Here is a 20,067-nt window from a genome sequence, read left to right on the forward strand (position 1 = left end):
CATAAATTTGAACTGTATTATGTTTTCTTGTCTTAAGTTATCGACATGCATATGGTTTAAATTATAAAATTATTCTTAACGTTCAGCTGATTAAAAAACTGTAAAATCTTCCGAAGCAAAAAAAACTGTTTTTAAAGAAAACATTCATATATTTTGGTTCTCAATTATTGCAAAGTTTACCAAATGAAATAAAGATTTAAAAAAAAATGATTTTTACAATTTAAAAGATAACAGCACACTGTTTACATTCACTCAAATCACAGAGTAATATTATATTTACAGCAGTCAAAAGTCCATAAAATGAAATTCAATGAATTATAAATCTGTTCTTCGAAGAATCTATATACTACACATCTGATGTATTCCTTCCTTGTAATGTCATCATTTATATACTTGTTGCGTACAGAGTTCTCATTTTGACATAAGTAATATCCTTGATTTTCTTGATTACACCAATACAATTATATAATAGGGTGGTACGGATAAAACTGTTTATTGTAATGCGAATGGAACGGACGTATGACAATTGCACCGATTGTAAAACGTTTCGATCGATCTTTCATTTGCGCCGATTGAGCACAGGTTAATTACAGGTGAATGTAATATTTTTTTTTATCAATATAAACCTCTTCCATTAGCCAGTTGTATATATGTTTTGAGTTTTTAAGTATGTATATAACTGGTGTGCCCCGCAAATAGATTGTTGCCGTTTTCATCTTGCTAGAACTATTGAAGGAAAATCTAATCCAGTTGGCTAAGCACAGAGTAGAATAACAAATCAAGTGACACTGGTAAATGGTCAGTGCAAATTTTAAGGCTACCATTCCTTCCCCCAGATGAAACCGGTACTACTTTACATTTGAATGACATCTTGTCTGAAGCTTAAAATTGTACTGCATTCTTAGACTACGTAATAAGTACTTATGAATGCTTATATATTTCGTAGCAGCTACAACCATCAAAAACTGTTAGGAGGACGAAAAACAGTCAATAATCGTTTTATTCGCATTACAATAAACAGTTCTATCTGCAACACCCTGAAATATAATTCACAACATGTTTACAGATCTTTACAACTGACTAACGGAAAAAGTATAAAATGATAAATGAGAAATAACATTTATCTGTTGTCTACCTGCACACAATCGCCGCAAATGTAAGAAAATATCAGCGCAGGTAAAATGAAGAACGACGCCAATGCAAACCACTGTTATTAAACGATTCTGAACTGTTATTCGTTATCTTATGATTTCAACGGGTGCAGTTCTGAGTAAGATGAAAATGACAAGTCTATTTGCAGTGGACAGTCATTCACATGCTATAATTGGCAATTAATATATATGGACAACTGTCTAACAAAGGAAGTTGATAATGAAAAATAAAAAATAAAATTCACCTGCAATTTACCTGTGCACAATCGGCACAATTGAATGATTTTTTTTTTTTATAATTTCATATATTTCTCTTGTGTAAAGTTTGATTCGATTGCTTTCTTTTTCCATAGGTTTACATTTGGTTAAATATTTGTAGATATTGTTTTGATGATCATTTTGCAGATCTTGTCATTTCCTGTTGATAATTTTTGTTATGACAAGTTTCTCTTTATCTATAATAATTTTCTAAATTAAAAGGAAAAACACATAAAATTGTAACAAGAATGCACACGCTGAGATGTCTCCCCCGTTTTACATTTCAATGAATTTATCTTGAAAGTCTGTAACAGAAAAGTTCTACTACAAATCGCATAAAATTTAAATAATCAATATTCTGTGAGGTCATAGTCAGATGACTCAGGCAAGAGAAACCAAAACTTAACATTGGTCAAGGAACCATGAAAATAAGGTCAAGGTCAAATGAAACCTGCAATTATAACATGTACACCTAAAAATCACTTAATACACAAAATAAAGTTGACCTGTTGTTTATATCTGATAGACTGATAAAATTACGAAATAGTATCATTGACCAATGAAGCACGACAATGAGGTCAAGGTCAAATAATACCTGCCAAACAGACAAGTATACCTTGCAATTATTTCATACACCAAATATAGCTGACCTATTACATTAGAATTTGAAAAACAGACAAAAATACAAAAACTTATCATTGACCAAAAAACAATGAAAATTCGGTCAAGGTCTGCTAGACTGACATTAGTCATTCCATACACCATAAACAGTTGAATTACTGCTTATGGTATTTGAGAAGTGGAACAATTCAAGTTACTTTAACCTAGATCACTAATCCATGTAAAATGAGAAAATTCACATGACAAAAAGTATGATTGTTTTCCAAGCAGTCACTGAACCATGAAAATGAGGTCAAGAATAATGGACATATGACAGACAGAAATTTGTAACATAGCATTTAAGCATACAAGTAGTAAAGCATCTTCTATCATGTGTTTAAAACTGCCAGTTAATAATCCCCAAGTCTGGAATATTGTCATTTCCTTGCAGATGAGACAAGAAATATAGGCTCGAGGGAGCTTGCAATGCAATATTTCCAATAGTCAAACATCATAGATTTAAAAACAATTCCATGACATTGATTTAAACCCGTCAAATATTCATAAATATCCAGTTAGAAGTTTACACATGAGAGCCCTTACATTGCAGTTTTCTATAGAAAATAGAATTGATAAGCGATGAAATTTGATAATCTGGCAAGAGTTATACAAGTGAGAGTAAAATCAAAAATGGTAATGGGAAGTATGTCAAAGAGACAACAACCCGACCAAAGAAAAGATAACAGCTAAAGGTCACTAATGTGTGTTTATAAGTATGGAAGAAACGAAGAAAAGATGAAAAGAATGTGTATGTTCCTCCCCAATGCATGAAGTGGGGACTTAGAGTGCATTCTTAATTTTTAATGTTTAAAAATACCTTCTCCAATAGTTGTTGCCATTGGTATGACACCAGAAATAGGGAAGGTACTTAATTCAAGCATATATAACATCCATGTTAATAAAAGCATAACCATGTAGTAAAAATAAGATTTATTATAAATATAAACAGTAGTATAATTTATATTTAACATTTTACATTTAAACAATCATATATCGTTTCAATCTCCAAACTTATTTCTATAATGTGCATAGATTTTCAATTAATAATTTCTTTAAACAAACACAATCTTAAAATTGGTATATAATAATCAGATAACAGAAAGTAAACTTTTAAATTTATAATTGAGAAATTATACATACATTGACATAATGCTCATATATATCATAATTCTAATCAGGGCTATTCCATTTAAACATAGATCAACCCCCAGGAAGGCATTTTGAAACCACTTCTAGTGGTGGGTGCCCTTTTCAAAGTTTTGATGAGGACAATCCTTCAAAATTTGTAAAAATGCTTCTCTGGGTGGCTGCCCTATTGTCATAGTGCCTTCCTGGGGGTTGATGTATGTTTAAATGGAATAGCCCTCAATGCTAATTAAATGTATGTTTAGTTAAACACTGGTATTTTCTAAAGAAATAAAAATAAAATTTTCCTCCTGCATGTACAGAAAAACTTGTAAAATGCTTTCTTCTTTGGTAAAAAGGGATTTGTCAAGGACTCAAACATAAAATATCTGATTTTATTGCACAAATCTAGCAATGAATATTTTTAAAAAGTGTCAGCACTAAATTACCAAGCATAAGAAATGCATTTACCATCTATAAAAATTTGGCAAAATTCTAAATTTAGACAATCACCTGACTGTATTCACCCTAAAATGCTTTGATTGTTAATTGATTATAGAAGATGTTGGAATGTGGATTTGAATTATAACAACAATCTACATGTAAAAGCTCAGCGAAGCATTACAAATATTCACCAGAGGTAGGATTGTCTTCTTACAATATTTAACATTCTATTCATGTGAAGAACTACACAGACAAGTGTTTAGAGCAGCTAACCACATGGTTAATAACTTTATTGACTAACTTTCACTTTTCTTTGACATGTGTTAAGAGCAGCTAACCACATCGTTAATAACTTTATTGAATAACTTTCACTTTCATCTTTACTACATTCTTATTTCACTTTCTATTTATATCTATAATACATGTAATGTTGTGATAACAACCATTATTGTAACATTACTTCAAGCTAACCGCATGAACTGCCAAATTTGTACCTCACTGTTTGATTTTATATGTAATATTGTCATGAAGACGCCATCCTTGATGGCGAAACTTGTCAACCAGAATAAACTCTTACCATCCGGTAGAAGAGGGGCAAACTTTACCACAGGGACATTCAAAACCATGCGGTAATTGATGGGTTTTGTTGTCTTTATTATCGTTTTAATATCTAACAGTATTAACAATCACTGATAAGAAAGACCTTTTTTTTTAATATTTCCCTATCATGACTCATTTCTTCAACTGTTTTGAAGTATTTGTCCTATATTAGATCTTTCCAAAAAATAGTAAATATTTGACCGACCATGTGAGGGCCGTATAGCCAGTCAAGGTCACTAAAAACTTGATCATCCTAAATATTTGTTTCATTAAACATGTCTACTTTGAAAAAAGTCTACAATAAACAAATCAAAGAATTCTTCTTTCTCAAAGTATCAAATAATCATTAATAAAATATTTAAAAGTAGAAAAAATTATCAAGGTAATCGGCAAACAAATACTTCTATATAAGGTTAGCTTTAGTACAAAATATTTTCTACTAGTTAAATTGTTATAATAAATTACTATTATTCACAAGATTAACAAATAATTTGGCACCAAATTTAAACCTAAATTAATATAATGAAGTATTGAAAAATGTTAGTCCAGTTATAAATAATAAAAAATAAAATATATTACATCATCATAAAGATGTTTTCACTGTGTTCACATAAAATGTCATCTTCGCTAGCAAAGGTATCGAAACATGCGAAAGGAGGGGAGCGGATTGTTACTCTAGAGCTTGGCTAGCGAAGATGATTAAATGTGGGATCCATCAAATCAAGTAAATTGAAAATTAGCCATAGTTTTAACTACTTTTACCTTATAATTCACTAACCATGCTAACACAGGGATTTATTTTCATCATGTTCAATTAAATCAAGTTTTATTAACAAAATGTATATTATGTACAACTGATATCCACCGAGACACGCTTTGAGCTCTAAAAAATGATGTACAAACACCTGTCAAAAACACTATAAGCTTCAGTTTTAAACTGAAGATGAAATGTATTTCTAGGTTCCTCCATGAAAATGAGTTGTGATTTAAGCATACTACACGTAATGAACTAGGAACACAATAAATGCGACGTGATAAATGGATAATAATAAATATTTTGAGCATCTTTTTGAGACAGTTGTGTTTCTGTACATATATTTTTGTGTGTACCTTGTCTAATTATTACCAAAAAAGTACTCCTAAACTTTTACATATTTGAAAATTCAACATGTTGATACATTGATATGATGTGGCAGAAATATCTAGGTACTAATTTACTTTTATTTTTTTGTTACTTAAAGAGAGATCTCAATGAATCATTATAATGGTTATTATGATTAAAATCACTATATATAAACAATTGCTTAACAATGTTCAAGCATAAATGAATATTCTATATGATAATTTAACATCAGCATCAATAGAAGAACACATAAATTATATATATTTGTTTATAAATCTATTAACCCTCATTAACGATACTAATTATAAGCTATATTGTACATATACATACACACAAGCACACATAAGAAACTATGAGAATAAACATAATCAGACCAAAGACCAAATAACATAACAGTCTTTCATCTTACATAACAAACTGTCCACTTGCATTTGCTTTTTAAGGCGTAAGTTACAATTAACATTCATCTTATTTTCCATTCTCACAAGTTCTCAATATGGCCATACATGTACATCAAACAATTGCAAAGCATATTCTTGATCAGCAAGTAATATACATGTACAATTATTAAACAAGTGCCAAGCATACAGCAGTGTTATATAAATGATATGTTACAAAAAAATTATCACAGATATATATGTATATATTATACAGACTGCCCCTCATCATGAATGCTTATATTGAAATATATGTGTTATAAATATAATTTTTATTATTAATTTCCTATATACTTGAAAGAAAAGAACAGTATCCCCCCAAAAAATAATAATCCCTTAAGATGTAAAAACAATAAATGCACTTTTTTGTTTACATTATTCATTTTGTTGGTGGTTTTGAAATTCAATATTCAACTACTGACGAATTAAAGATATACATAAATATATTTCATCTGTATGATAATTAATTCTAAAATAGATTCAATGAATTTGATGTATAACAAACTATTCCTAAACAAATCTAAAATAAAACTACTCTTGATTTTTAATCAACAAGACTATTTACTAAAACTTCATATTATTACATCATTTTGGCTACTAATTCTGTATTCATAGTCAGACTTTACAAAAACTGATATCAATGAAGTACAAATAACTGATTTAAAGCCAATCACCAGTTTGTTAATGTTGATATACACCTAATTTGTCAATAACAATGCTTTTATAATGTAATAGATAAGAATTTCATTACAGTTTACATCAGTGACTGTATATAAAAATCTTCTTTTTATGAAGTTTTTATTTTCACTTATTTATGACTGGTAATAAGTTCCAACTTTATGGCTTTAGTTGTGGTAAAAGTAGAATTCATGAAGTTTTTATTTTCACTCCTTCGTGACTGATAATAAGTTCCAATTTCATGGCTTTGGTTTTGGTAAAATTAGAATGTAAATTTTAATTTACATATAACATCATGAACATATTGACTATATGTTATGTTAAGCAATTTTACTTCATTTTTTTTTTTTTAAATTAAACTCATTTACGAATATGAAATAATTCCAATTTTTAACCATTCTTTTAACGTCTGCATTATATCCAGTAAACATAGTAACAAAATGTTTGAACACTTGAGTAATCTCTGGGAAAAGATATATTATTCATTAAAAACAAGCACCACATTAGTAATCCATCGAAAGAGATTCTTCATCAAATTTTATTTCACTTTATTACAATTCATTCTGTTCTAATTAGTGAACACTATTTGGAAGACATCTTAATAGGAACCATTGCTATACATTAGAATCCCTCTTGTATGGTTCCTGAAATATAACAAAAATAGTTAATATCTCTGTTCAATATATTAAACTACTGTAAATTCAGAAATTATTGGGATGTTTCATTATTGAAAAAAATGCAACAGGGTTATGTAAATCACAAGAATTTAAACTTGCATTTTGAATTTATTTGTATGAATTTATCTCAATATTGCAAAAATTAAAATAACATTTTAGCCTAAAATGACAAAAAAGCATTAATAAATGTATGCAATAATTTCTGGATTTACAGTAACTGGTGACTATACATTTTCTCAATTCTCTATGGTTAAATAGAATATAAAGAATCTTCTAATGAATTGCAATGACTGCTGGAAATAACTTGAGAGGTTCATTTAAGATTTGGATAGCTAACTTGTACCTACATTTGGTGTTTTCCTAGGCAACACCAATGTAGGCTCATATGTCATTCTTTCATGTTTTTCTTCTTTTTTCTATGTCAATTTTATTTAAGTAATTTTTTGGAATATTATAACTGATCAAAGACTCTTTCTGCCAAAGTAGATTATATGTAACAAAAGAGCATAGAAATTTCTCATAGTTTTACAAATTGTGATTAATTTTATTCTGATATTCCTAAAGCTTAAAGATAAAGTTAAACTATAAGTATGACATAAACTTAACAGTATTAATGATATGTGAAATTAAGGTCAAGGTAAGATAAACCAAGCCAGACAGACGTGTACACTTTAAAATCTCCATACACAATATACAGTTGACCTAATGGCTTTTTGTCTACAACACTGACATATACATCTAACAATCATTCCATACACCAAATAGTTGACCTATTGCTTAAAGTATTTGAAAAACAGACACAGACATAAAACTTAACACTGTCCAATGAACCATGAACATGAGGTTATGGTCTGTTAACTTCTAATCAGACATGGTGGTTCATAAGTGGTCCTCAGTTTCTCATAAAATTCTAATTTTTCAAAAGGATAATCAGAGAATCACTGCAAATTGCTCTCTCTTTTGGCAATCAGTGTGCATTCCCCCCCCCCCTCTTTATGAAAATTTCTCGATCAGTCACTGAACAGTATTGTACACATATATTAAAATGTTTAATATAGACCAAATGTTTACCTTCTTGTCTCTGAACAAGTCTCCTTCCTCTGAATCCACAAGAGGCCTTGGTATCTTAACCTAAAATCAGAAGCAATTTTTGTCTTTAAGTTTCTTTTTAATCATGTTGATATGCAAAATAAATGGTCTGTTAGCAAGTGACAGTTTGAAGGAAAGACCCAGGTGGTCCAAAAAAAAGGCTTACTTCAAAGAAATTCTATGTAAAAAAAGAATTAAAAAAGTTGCATAAGCACACTCAAGAATTTAGCTATATTGGAATAGCATTTTCTCACAAAATATTTTAAGTAAGTCTCTACTCTCAAGAATATTAAAAATCTGTAAACTACTTAAAAAGATTGAACAATCCAATGTTCAATTTGAAAACGTCCATTTTCAAAATTCTATTAGAATATTTATCAATAAAAGAGAAGATCTTTTTGGTTAAAACAAAAAGGATCATACTTTATATGAGTATAACTACTGCAGCGTAATGAATTAGAACGGCGAACAATAAGTTAGTCACTCAAAAAGTGTTAATCAAATATTTTTTGGTCATGTTGACTGAATAATTCTTTTTTACCTCTTCTTTGGGATTCAACATATCAAACATAAAATCCCAGGAGAAATTAGATCTCCTTGGTGGAACGTCCATATCTTCCTCTCCTACTGTTGTATCTACAAAACAAGAAGTAGTTAAAAATAAAATGTCAGTTTTAGGAATACTGAAAAATTCTATAAATAGTGACATATACATTTATATTTAAGAAATAATTCATGGAAGCCATAGATTTGTTGGAAATTTACACATGGCCTGGGCCGTGATATTCAAACTTTATCCTGAGTGTCAGCAAGGGATAAAACTAATGAATGTCACAGCCCATAACATGTGTAAATGTCCAACAAATCTATGGCTTTCATGAATTATTTTTATTCTAATAGGACAAATATGGTCATTTTAAAAACTGAGGCAAGGGTGGGAATGCTGTGTGTGCTGCTGTTCTTTTTTACAGTAGCTTGTTTGAATTATTTTGTAAATCACTGCTAGAAAAATATGAATTTAATACTTTTAATTCTCAAACCAAACATTTTCCATTCTAAATCTACATGGTTTTCTCATAAGCTACGGTCAAATCCAAAGACAACTTTTGTTACTAAGGAGCCGCCATGTTGACTTGTTGAAATCAGTTATAAATATGCTAATAATGCAATAGAAAATAAAATAAAACAACACCTACTTCAAATAATCATTTTCGATGGTTTACGTACAGAAAAACCTTAAGCTTTAGTGTTTGCATTATATGATGTCACTTTTGTTACTAAGGAGCCGCCATGTTGACTTGTTGAAATCAGTTATAAATATGCTAATAATGCAATAGAAAATAAAATAAAACAACACCTACTTCAAATAATCATTTTCGATGGTTTACGTACAGAAAAACCTTAAGCTTTAGTGTTTGCATTATATGACTTAAATGCAGAAAAAGCATTCATAAACTTTCGCAGAACTTTATTATGTTTTTGATTTGTATATTTCTCTGATTTTTTCTGCATTAATTCTTTTTGTTATATGTCTTCTTATTTCAATTTCAGTTTTTAAAATAAAATATAGGCATAGCGTTTGTAAATAGGTTCTGATACATGTGAATTTACATGGAAGGTATATTGTAACACCCTTATTATGTATATCTCTGAGTCTGCACTAGGTATAGATATATCGAGAATTTTTTAATCATAGTGTTGTTTACAAAGCAAAAGAAGCACATCATATTAGAATTGAAAATATCTTATTTGCTGTGAAACAATAATCAAAATGAACTGTTTCAATACTTCACATTGTTGTTAATTGAATACGATTTTTCTGAATGTGTGAAAAAGAAAAGATTAAATATAAAACTCTCACCAGGAAAATCAAGTCTTTCGCTTGAACCCGCTCCTGTGGTAAAATCATCTAAACCACCAGGACCAAAATAGGGATGAACCAGTTCAGGTTGGTCTCGATGGTATTTGTCACCAGAGGTTCTACTCCATTGTCTCATTAAGTCTGTACCAAAAGCCCCTCCTGCTCCTCTTAAACTTGGTTCATTTTTACCAAAGGCTGGTCTAACATTCCAGCTGTTAATAAAATGAATTTCCAATCAAGAAAAAGTTAGTCAGCTCATAAAGTTTAATTTCTTAACATGAATTGACAGATATAAGAAGATGTGGTATGAGTACCAATGAGACAAGTCTCCCTTCAAGTTGCAATTTATAAAAGTAAACCATTTTAGGTCAAAAGTAAAATCTCAAAAATACTGAACTCCAATGAAAATTCAAAATGGAAAGTCAAATGGCAAAATCAAAAGCTCAAACACACCAAACCTATGGATAACAACTGTCATATTCCTGACTTGGTACAGTATGGTCTTCAAAACATAGCATTGGCTCATATAGATCAGGAATTTATGTGTATGTATTGTTCTGACTGGGTTTTTCTTTTCACTTACACAAATAAAATATTATGTATTACTGTGGATTCCTTTATTTTCGTGGGTTTGAATTTTGTGGCTTGATGAAAACTTGCATTTTTTTGGATATCTGATTTTGTGGTTTTGCCAATCTCTGTATACAAAGTCTATTGAAATTATGTGAAACTTTGAACATTTGAATTTGTGATTCACCTTTACCCATGAAACTCACGAAAATTGGTATCCAAAGAATAATAATGAATCCACAGTATCATGTTGGAAAAAACCTTCAGGTGATCTCATAAAGATCTAATTATGCTTGAAATGTTTATAAAAAATTATTGATGCATACCAATCAGACAGCTGATAATCCTGCTGCTAAATTCTGAATAATATCAATTCTCTCTTTTTAAGTTGATTTAAAAAAAAATTATATAAAGGCATGAAAATCAGATAAATCACAAAAAATGTTTAACCCTGCCACATTTTAACACCTTCCCAAGTCATGAGCCTCTAGACTTTGTTGAGTCTTGTATGTTTTTTTAATTTTAGTTCATTTATATGTTTTAGTGTTAAGTGTGATGTCCATTTTTACTGAACTAATACACAATTTTATTAAGAGGCCTGCTTAGGATCACCTTCAGGTGTGAGATTTTTTTGCTGTATTGAAGACCCATTGGTGGCGTTCTGCTTTTATCTGCTCTTTGGTCTGGTTGTTGTCTCTTTGACATATTCCCTATTTTCAGTCTCAATTTTATTCCAAAGGAAGCACCTTTCAAACAATACTTACTCATCTTCTGATTGTCCTGGCATTGTTGAATCAGTGTCTGATCCATCATTACGTCTACAACGTGTACAACACATGTATATCATGATGGTTGAAACTATTAATGCTGAAATGGCTAGAGGTAATCCTATACCTAGGCCCAGTATCAAATCTGATGAACTTTTACCTACAATAGAGAAACAGTAGTTTATGCTTCACAACAATTTTCAATTACATTAAGGTGGTTTCAGATGTCTTAAAATTGTGGTGGTTCAAATAAACAACTCTTTTAAATGAAGACTTATATTATAGAAAGTGATTTAATAATTTGTGTAAATTGTCACTTGAGGCATTTTTATTTTTCATTTAAAGGTAATTTTGTGTTCAAATGTGCAGATTGATTTCTTTTCACAATTTTTGTCCTTGAGCCATAACTCCTCTGAAACCATACAAAGTCGTAAATATTTGTGATATGGCGTATAAATATAGTGTTTCATACTTCCTGAATTTGTTTGCGAGCCTATCTTTTTTCTACAGAAAACACCCTTTTTTTACTCTAAATGTCCTCCATATTAGCTATTAGATGTACATCACCATAGGCAATGTTGAGGAGAATATCTTCCATTCATTTCTTTGGAAGTTTACCTATATATATGCTTTTCAATTAAGTAAACTTCACATCTTTTATAGTTTTTAAAGTATACTTATTATACCTCAATCTAGTCTTAAATGTACACAGCTGTCCAAAGGCCAACTGAACCATGACAATTAAATTATTCAGTGAGGTATTGGTCAATTTTGTGATACTGCTTTACGATTACAATTAACCACTGGTCTTTAAGCGACCACCAATTAATCAATCAATATTACAATTAACTTTTTACATACTTTGTACAGTGGTTGTTATTCCTTCTGTAGTTGACCTTGAAGTTTGTTCTTCTGTTGACCTTGAAGTTTGTTCTGTAGTTGAGATTACAGTTTGGTCTGTTGTTGGTTTATTACTGAAATACATGAAAGTTATATACATTGTAGTACAAACATTATTGAGTTGTTGGTCTATTGAGTTAAAGAAAATATTACTTTTAATTACATCCACTGTACAAATGTGTAGTGCAGATTTATAAAATGAGTAAAAAAAAATCTTGCATACACATTATGTGTCCATGACAGTTTGATTCAAAGTTAGATTTGTCAGCGGTTTTAGTTGTTTGTCTTACTGTCAATTAATTCTGGCTAACTTTTATATGTATAATTGCATTCTTTTAACACCAATACTACACATATTTATTTTAAAAATCTTTTAAAGCACTTTAAAAAAAAAATTGACACAGATATATGTCTTTCCTGTATGGAATTTAGATAGTAAAATGCATCTTGAAATTAAATGGCAAAAATTGAACAAAAGTTGAATATCAATATACTTTAATGTTAATTTCTGTGTCATTTGGTCTTTTGTGGAGAGTTGTCTCATTGGTAATCATACAACATCTTCTTTTTTTATATGTTACTTTTATCACAATTGGAGCCAAAGAATTTTTAACAAAAGTCGAATATCAATATACTTTATTGTCAATTTCAATGTTATGTGTATAAATCTGAATATACCACCTTTTGGCTATAATTATGAATACTTACACACACTGATATCTGGAAGTTTGATTGTCTTGTGAACAATCCTGTGTCAATGTACAGGTACCACATATCACAGGGTCTACAAATATACAAGTCATAATAATATGTGATTTTAATTATTGTTGAAATTCTCTCTGGTATATAGCAAGTGTAATGTCAACATATACTCAATGTATTTGAAGACAAGACAAGCTTTTGATTTTGACTTTTGAATACAGACTTTCATTTTTGAATTTTTTTGGGAGTTCAGTATTTTACTTATTTTACTTTATTATATGTGATATTCTATCCAAGTAAAGTTGCAATCTCATCCAATACATCCTAAAAGCACATTTCAACACAATTTTTTCTGTCTTTTGCCAGTTACTTGAACTTTAACCTTAGACATAGTAACATCACCATGTGTTCACTTTTTTGTACAAATTTCAGCCTATTTGTGAAACTATAAATCTGACTTAAAGGTTGCAATCTTATATAAGAAATTTGAGTTGGCTTCCAGGAATGAAAATGACTGGTGAACACTGGTGGTTGGTCAAAAGCTAAAAAAATCATTATAACTGTTAGAAAAAACAGTTTGAAGATGAAATTTTCAAAACACTAGTTTTCTATATAACCTTACCTAATGCTGTAGTTGTGTTGCCTAATTTGATACTTCCATATAAAGCAATGCAAGTATCTTCAATGTCTACACATCTATCTTTGGTTTCTATCTCTAGAAGGATGTTCAAAACTGTATCATACTGTAAGGTCTTATTAGCAACAGTGTTGAATATCACAACAAGGCTAGTGGTCACTCCCTCTGGGTGATTGCTATGGAAATGAAAGAAAGAAACATTGTAAATTGTTTCAATTATTTCATATTAGTTTAAACTTTAATTTGAATTGCATTCAACTTTTAATAACTAAATTTTGAAATATTTTTTACTTTATTATAATATTAGGCTAAGGAATTTATCACAATTATCAAACAAAAATGTGTCCATTGTACACAGATGCCCTATGTGCACTATCATTTACTATGTTCAGTGAACCATGAAGTTGGGGACAAAACTATTATTAAAATTAGAAAGATCATAACATAGAGAATATGTGTACTAAGTTTCAAGTTAATTGGACATCGAAAAACTACCTTGACCAAAAACTTTAACCTGAAGCAGGACAGAGGAACAAACAGACTAACGAATGGATGAATGGGCAATTAGACAATCAAACAGACTGAAAAATATAATGCCCATAAATGGAGGATAAATACTTTTTCAAACTCTTAAATGATGCACATGGTTTTACTAATACATTTACAATGTATTTCAATTTGCAATTTGATTGAAATTATTGCCAGACTAGCAAAAAATGCAAAAATTTCAGGTTCATCTGACGAAATATTTTGACCACTTTTTAAACACTTAAGTGTCTAATTATTTGATTTTATTAGTTTATGTGAAAGATTTTAAATGATTTAATCATTAAAAACGAACAGATTCAAGCTCAAATATGAAAAATCTACTAAATATGCCGAAAATGTCACTTTTCAGATAATTTTTGGTAAAATTGAAAGTGGCCGCATCCATGTTCATCCTCAACCTTTAAATATATGATGTATTAGCATCAAATACAACTTACATTTCAATATTTAGGATGAACACAAATGGGGCCACTTTCATTTTACACGAGAACCGTATAAAATTTAACTAAAATGCTAGAATTATGAAGATTTCAGTAATTTAGCATGACTGTATGGGCCTAGTACCGGATATATGTACATTGACAAAAACAGCTTATATTTATGTAGCAGAAGCATTCTACTGTCCAATAAATAACTAAAAGCTTACATTTTAACAATTTTGTAAAACTTTTATTTTGGGACCTAAAAGGGGTCTTACTGAACCTACTCCTTTATTTTGGCAAATGATGCTAGTTTTAAGACACTACGTCGTAAAAGAAAGATAACATAATTCTATGACTTAAACTATCTGCTAGCAACTAGGTACCCATGCAGCAGATTATTGAAATACAACCACACAAAAATTAGTCACCCAATTTTCATTATAAAATCCTAATTTTCACTTAGGATCCTATTAAGTGTTTTCAATAGATTCTTAGATCATTGCCATAAAACAACAAAATCACATTTAATATTTTGTGCACGTCTATTACCTAAAATCTGTTACATTTAAGTACTGAATATCTTCTACACCAGTCATCACTGCTGCAAACTGAAATGATACAGAAAATCAAATTAAAAACACCATAACGGTAATTTAAAAAATGTTGGGAAAATACAAACTTTTCCTTACAAATAAATATAATTGACATGCTTCAAATTAACAATCAAAGATTTTGCACTAAAATAGGATGGTTTCAGAAGACATAGGAGAACATGTGTTACTTTTGACTGTAAGACATAGAGGTTGGGTACATGTGGTAAAAACATTAGTTTCTTTATAAAACTTTGAAAGTAATGTTCTCTTACAAGTTTTTAAAACTAAAAGAAGAATCTGTCTGACGTTTTGATTTCTTTGATTTGTTTCTGTACTTTGTATATCGTCATTAAGAGATTGTTCTGGTGTTTGAGTTGTCTTATTGTCTAATAAAATGTAATGACGTAACTGAAGAACAGTGAAAGTGATGGCACTAAAAATTTGAACTTGTGTTTGGTGATAAGAAGTATTGTGCATAAGTCTTATCACATTTGGTAGAGCAAAGTAAAGTTATATATAGTGCTGAAACTGCAAATTCAACAATTTTTCCATTAATAAAGGAACATAAATCAAGAATGGTGAAAGTAATGCCACCCAAATTTGAACTTGATCTGTGTTTGGTGGTAATAAGCATATTGTTTAAGAATCATAATATTTCATTGAGGCAAACTAAAGTTGATGTTCAGATTGACACAGGTAAACCATGACACCTGCACCACTTGGCAGGGGCATAATTATACAAGAATCTTACACCAAATTTTCAGACAAATTTTCAATTTTATAAATTCAATTACACATGATTTCATTAATGTGTGTGGTAGTCTCAAGGTGGGAATGACTTACATTAAAATTCATTCGTTCTCTCTTTCATTTTGAAGGTATGATGTAGACCCTTTAAATTTATCTATTATTGGTTACAATACTGTAAAACGACTTACTGCTTGTTCTATATCTTTTTCAAAGGCAGCATAATCTAAATGCAGTTTATTTCCATAATTGTTGTTATAAGTTTTCTGTAATGTGACCTCCATAAATAATGACCTACTCTCAATTTCAGCTGAAAAAGTAATACAAATTATATTTCATATTATGAATTGAATTAAATTCAGTGTTTGTAATTTTACATAAATAAAATGTTTTTCATTATAAAAAAACCATCTTTTTACAGAATGAATAAATGAAATAAGAAAGATACCATTTATTTATTTCTACCTTTCTATGAACAATGGCACATCTTAACCAGATACAAGTTCCTCCTTATGTGATTAGGACATTCAATTCATTCTTCAAAGATCTTTAGGCTAAACATATTAAGCTGTCTTTTTTTTTTATATAGCTTTTATATTATTTTGTTTACTTTAAAGTGTTGGTAGGCATGAAAGCTTTAACAAAATGTACTGAAAGTTATTAGTCCTTCAATATCAAATGATAACCCCGTTATTTTGAAATATTCAAGATAAAACAAATCCCTACATTCTAAGAATTTAGGAATGATACTGATTATGCTTAATAATTCAACAGGAAACTAATGTATATAGAATTATCCTCCCCAAAAAAATAGTGTCGCTTTCATTTCAATTAAAGAAATTTCTTATGGTAGTGTTAAAAGATGCTTAATTGATTGATTGATAACAGATGAATGACAAGTATTTAATATTTCATGCATTATCAGGGAAATAACTTGTTTATACAAAACCGACAAGCTGAGTTAGATTAAACATGTTCTAGATCATAAGGTAATTCATGTTGCCCTCCCCTGACATTATTTGAACGCTAAGAAGAAATCTTTTTGCCCAAAATTTCAAAATACATGTATTGGCTTAGAGGTATCAGGGGAGGGTTAAGATCTCATAAACATGTTTAATCCCGTCGCATTTTTGCACCTGTCCCAAGTCCAGAGCCTCTGGCCGTTGTTAATCTTGTATCATTTTTAAGTTTAGTTTCTTTTGTACAATTTGGAGTTAAGTATGGCGTTCATTATCACTGAACTAGTATTTATATTTGTTTAGGGGCCAGTTGATGACGTCTTTGGGTATGGGAGATTCTAACTACATTGAAGACCCATTGGTGGCCTTTAACTGTTGTCTGCTCTATGGTTGGGTTGTTGTCTCTTTGACACATTCCCCATTTCCATTCTCAATTTTATATAGAAGCAGCAAACTCAAATGATTATCAAATTTCAAAATGCTAATTGATTATGCTATAATATTATTGAAGCTGTTCCAAAAAGTTTTTTTACAGACAGATTTCAAGTGGATTTCCATATACATTAACACTGATGGCAAAGGGTTTGACATAAAAATATAAATTTCTTATTAATAAAAATATTACTTACACAATGGTTGTCTGCATTCATAACTACCTTCAGTTAGTATAACACACGTAGGATTTGCTCCACACAATGTACATGTTAATGGCTCTGAAAAATACAGAAACAACATACACATAGCTGTAATACTTCCACAACAACAAAATATTAAATGATTTCAATTTTTGAAACAAATATCTCTTATCAATATATATATATATATATATGTTCATGCATTCATAATTTCATGAAAATGAAGATTAATGAAAAAAATTACAGTTGGTTTATATTCACTTCAGTATAGACATAGACATACATGCACATTTCAGTGATGACTAGATTTGAACAATACCTAAGAATAACAAATATCTTAAATTTTTGGTAAATATCTTATTTTCACTGGTCAAAATAAACTTAAGGTTAAAATTAGAATAATAAGAATAAAACTGTTAAAACCATCACATTAAATATTTCTATCACCAGTAAACAGTGAAATTTAAATTAAAACCCTTACTTTGCATTTTTTAAAACTTCTATAAGAATACATATGTATACATAGTTTGACATGGTTTACAACCTTAAGGGCATACGATACAGTTTGTAGTAGATAATTCAATATTGAAATTTTGCTGTAAATTTCAATATACTGTGGATTTATTTATTTTCGTTGGTACCAATTTTCATGGTTTGAGGAAAACTTACATATTCGTGGATATTAAATTTCGTAGTTTTGGCAAAGTCTACAGTCATTCCTTTAGAAAATTTGTAATTCGTTGAACATTTGAATTCGTGGTTCTTCTGTACCCACGAAATCCACGAAAATTAGTATCCAACGAATATTAATGAATCCACAGTAGGCTATTTTTGCCTGATTTAATAAAATATGTTATTATAAATATACCTTCATGCACTAATTTTTGAGTAAAATGAGGTCGAAATTTTATATATTTGCTTAAAATTCAGATTTGTGATCTTATTTTTCCTTTAAACAGAAATACATAACAAACACAAGTTGTTTTTTGTTAAATTATTTGTAAATTCTGTTTGATATAATTGACTTTAAACTTGTGTAATTTGATTGTTCAAATAACTCATATTTATCAAATGTTCAGGAATGTAGATAAAAAAACATCCTTTTTGCTGTATATTTATCAAATTAAAAAAAATGCACTATTGATGATTTCATGAAAAATGGCACACATATTCTTTTTATGTAATCAAACCATATGGCATTTTAAAAAAGAGGGGTCCATGAACTGGTTTTCAAGTTAAATAAGTTTGACGGATAACTTGAAAACTGAATCTTTTCCCGATAAGTCATAGTTGGACGTTGCGAAAATAACAATTTATGTTAGCAATGTCATTACCTCCCCTGTAACTGTATCATATGCCCTTAAAACTTCTATACTTATAGGCAACAAATTTATTAAGAAACAAGTCTTAAATACTTAAGGCATACTGTATTTCATGCTTTTGTTTGTTTAGATTTTTGCGGTTTAGACATCACAATTAGAATATTATTTACTGAATGCATTTTCAGTGGTGTAAAAAAATGTCAATGTATAGTTTTTTTCAATCAATTTCACAGTTTTGATACCAAAGCAACTTATTCTTTTTGGTCAATAAATAAGTTTTGTGCATGCAAAGAAGAGGCCTAGGTGTTAAGTGTCTCCAAAGTGCTTGTACCAAGAAGCTACTCACCATGAATAGTTGTTATGTAGTCGATGTAAGTTTCTCCAGTTACATTGTATCGCTTCTCTAACACAGTTATCTGTGTTATATTATAGGTTGAGATGGCTAACTCAAATAATGAACTGGCATTCAAACTCTGGTTAAATACAACTGTATATTGAACAACTGTACTACCAGATCTGTAAGTTAAAAAAAACATTTTGAGTCAGGTATATTGATTACCAATTTGTTGATTTTATAATCAAAATCAAAAATTTTATCAAATGATTTTAATACATGCATTAATACATAAAGACATCTTCCAATCAGTTTAACTGAGGTCCAGAGCTGGCATGTCAGTACGGCAGATAGTCCTTTGTTATCATTGTCATTTTGTTTAGTTTCTTTTGTTGCCTATTCTGACATCAGACTCAGACTTCTTTTAAAAGTAGTTTTCCTGTGCTTATTGCTATGTTTGTTTTATCATTCATTGGCTAGAGGTATAGAGGGAGGGTTGAAATCTCACAAAACAGGTTTAACCCAGCCACATTTTTGCACCTGTCCCAAGTCAGGAGCCTCTGGCCTTTATTAGTCATGTATGTTTTTTTAATTTCAATTCAGTTATATGTTTTGGAGTATAGTGTGACGTCCATTTTCAATTTTGTTATGTCAAGTATTATAGAAATTCTAATGATGTAAATCCACTCGCTAAATTTATCATGACAATCTAATTAAAATTAGTTCTCGGCACTTGCTCCTCTTTCTTTTTATGTTCCACGCAGAACATAAAAACAATGAGGAGCAAAAGCAGGGAACTAATTTAATTAGAATGTTATCATGATAAA

At 29.7% G+C, this 20,067-nt stretch overlaps 1 protein-coding gene across 1 annotated transcript in view; it reads right to left on the reverse strand.

Moving 5' to 3' along the window:
- Positions 1–3,440: 3,440 nt before the first annotated feature.
- Positions 3,441–20,067, reverse strand: part of LOC134706117 (mucin-2-like) — an 89,760-nt gene continuing 73,133 nt past the window's right edge. Inside the window, exons 31-42 of the mRNA XM_063564826.1 lie at positions 19,253–19,422; positions 17,579–17,662; positions 16,182–16,300; positions 15,200–15,258; positions 13,665–13,855; positions 13,049–13,124; positions 12,302–12,414; positions 11,438–11,600; positions 10,104–10,315; positions 8,784–8,878; positions 8,225–8,284; positions 3,441–7,120 (exon numbers count right to left, since the gene is read on the reverse strand). Of these exons, the coding sequence (XP_063420896.1) occupies positions 7,091–7,120; positions 8,225–8,284; positions 8,784–8,878; positions 10,104–10,315; positions 11,438–11,600; positions 12,302–12,414; positions 13,049–13,124; positions 13,665–13,855; positions 15,200–15,258; positions 16,182–16,300; positions 17,579–17,662; positions 19,253–19,422 (1,372 nt within the window). The 3' untranslated portion in view covers positions 3,441–7,090. The remainder of the gene's footprint in view (positions 7,121–8,224; positions 8,285–8,783; positions 8,879–10,103; positions 10,316–11,437; positions 11,601–12,301; positions 12,415–13,048; positions 13,125–13,664; positions 13,856–15,199; positions 15,259–16,181; positions 16,301–17,578; positions 17,663–19,252; positions 19,423–20,067) is intronic.

Source organism: Mytilus trossulus, chromosome 2 (genome assembly GCF_036588685.1).
Source record: "Mytilus trossulus isolate FHL-02 chromosome 2, PNRI_Mtr1.1.1.hap1, whole genome shotgun sequence".
NCBI lineage: Eukaryota > Metazoa > Mollusca > Bivalvia > Mytilida > Mytilidae > Mytilus > Mytilus trossulus.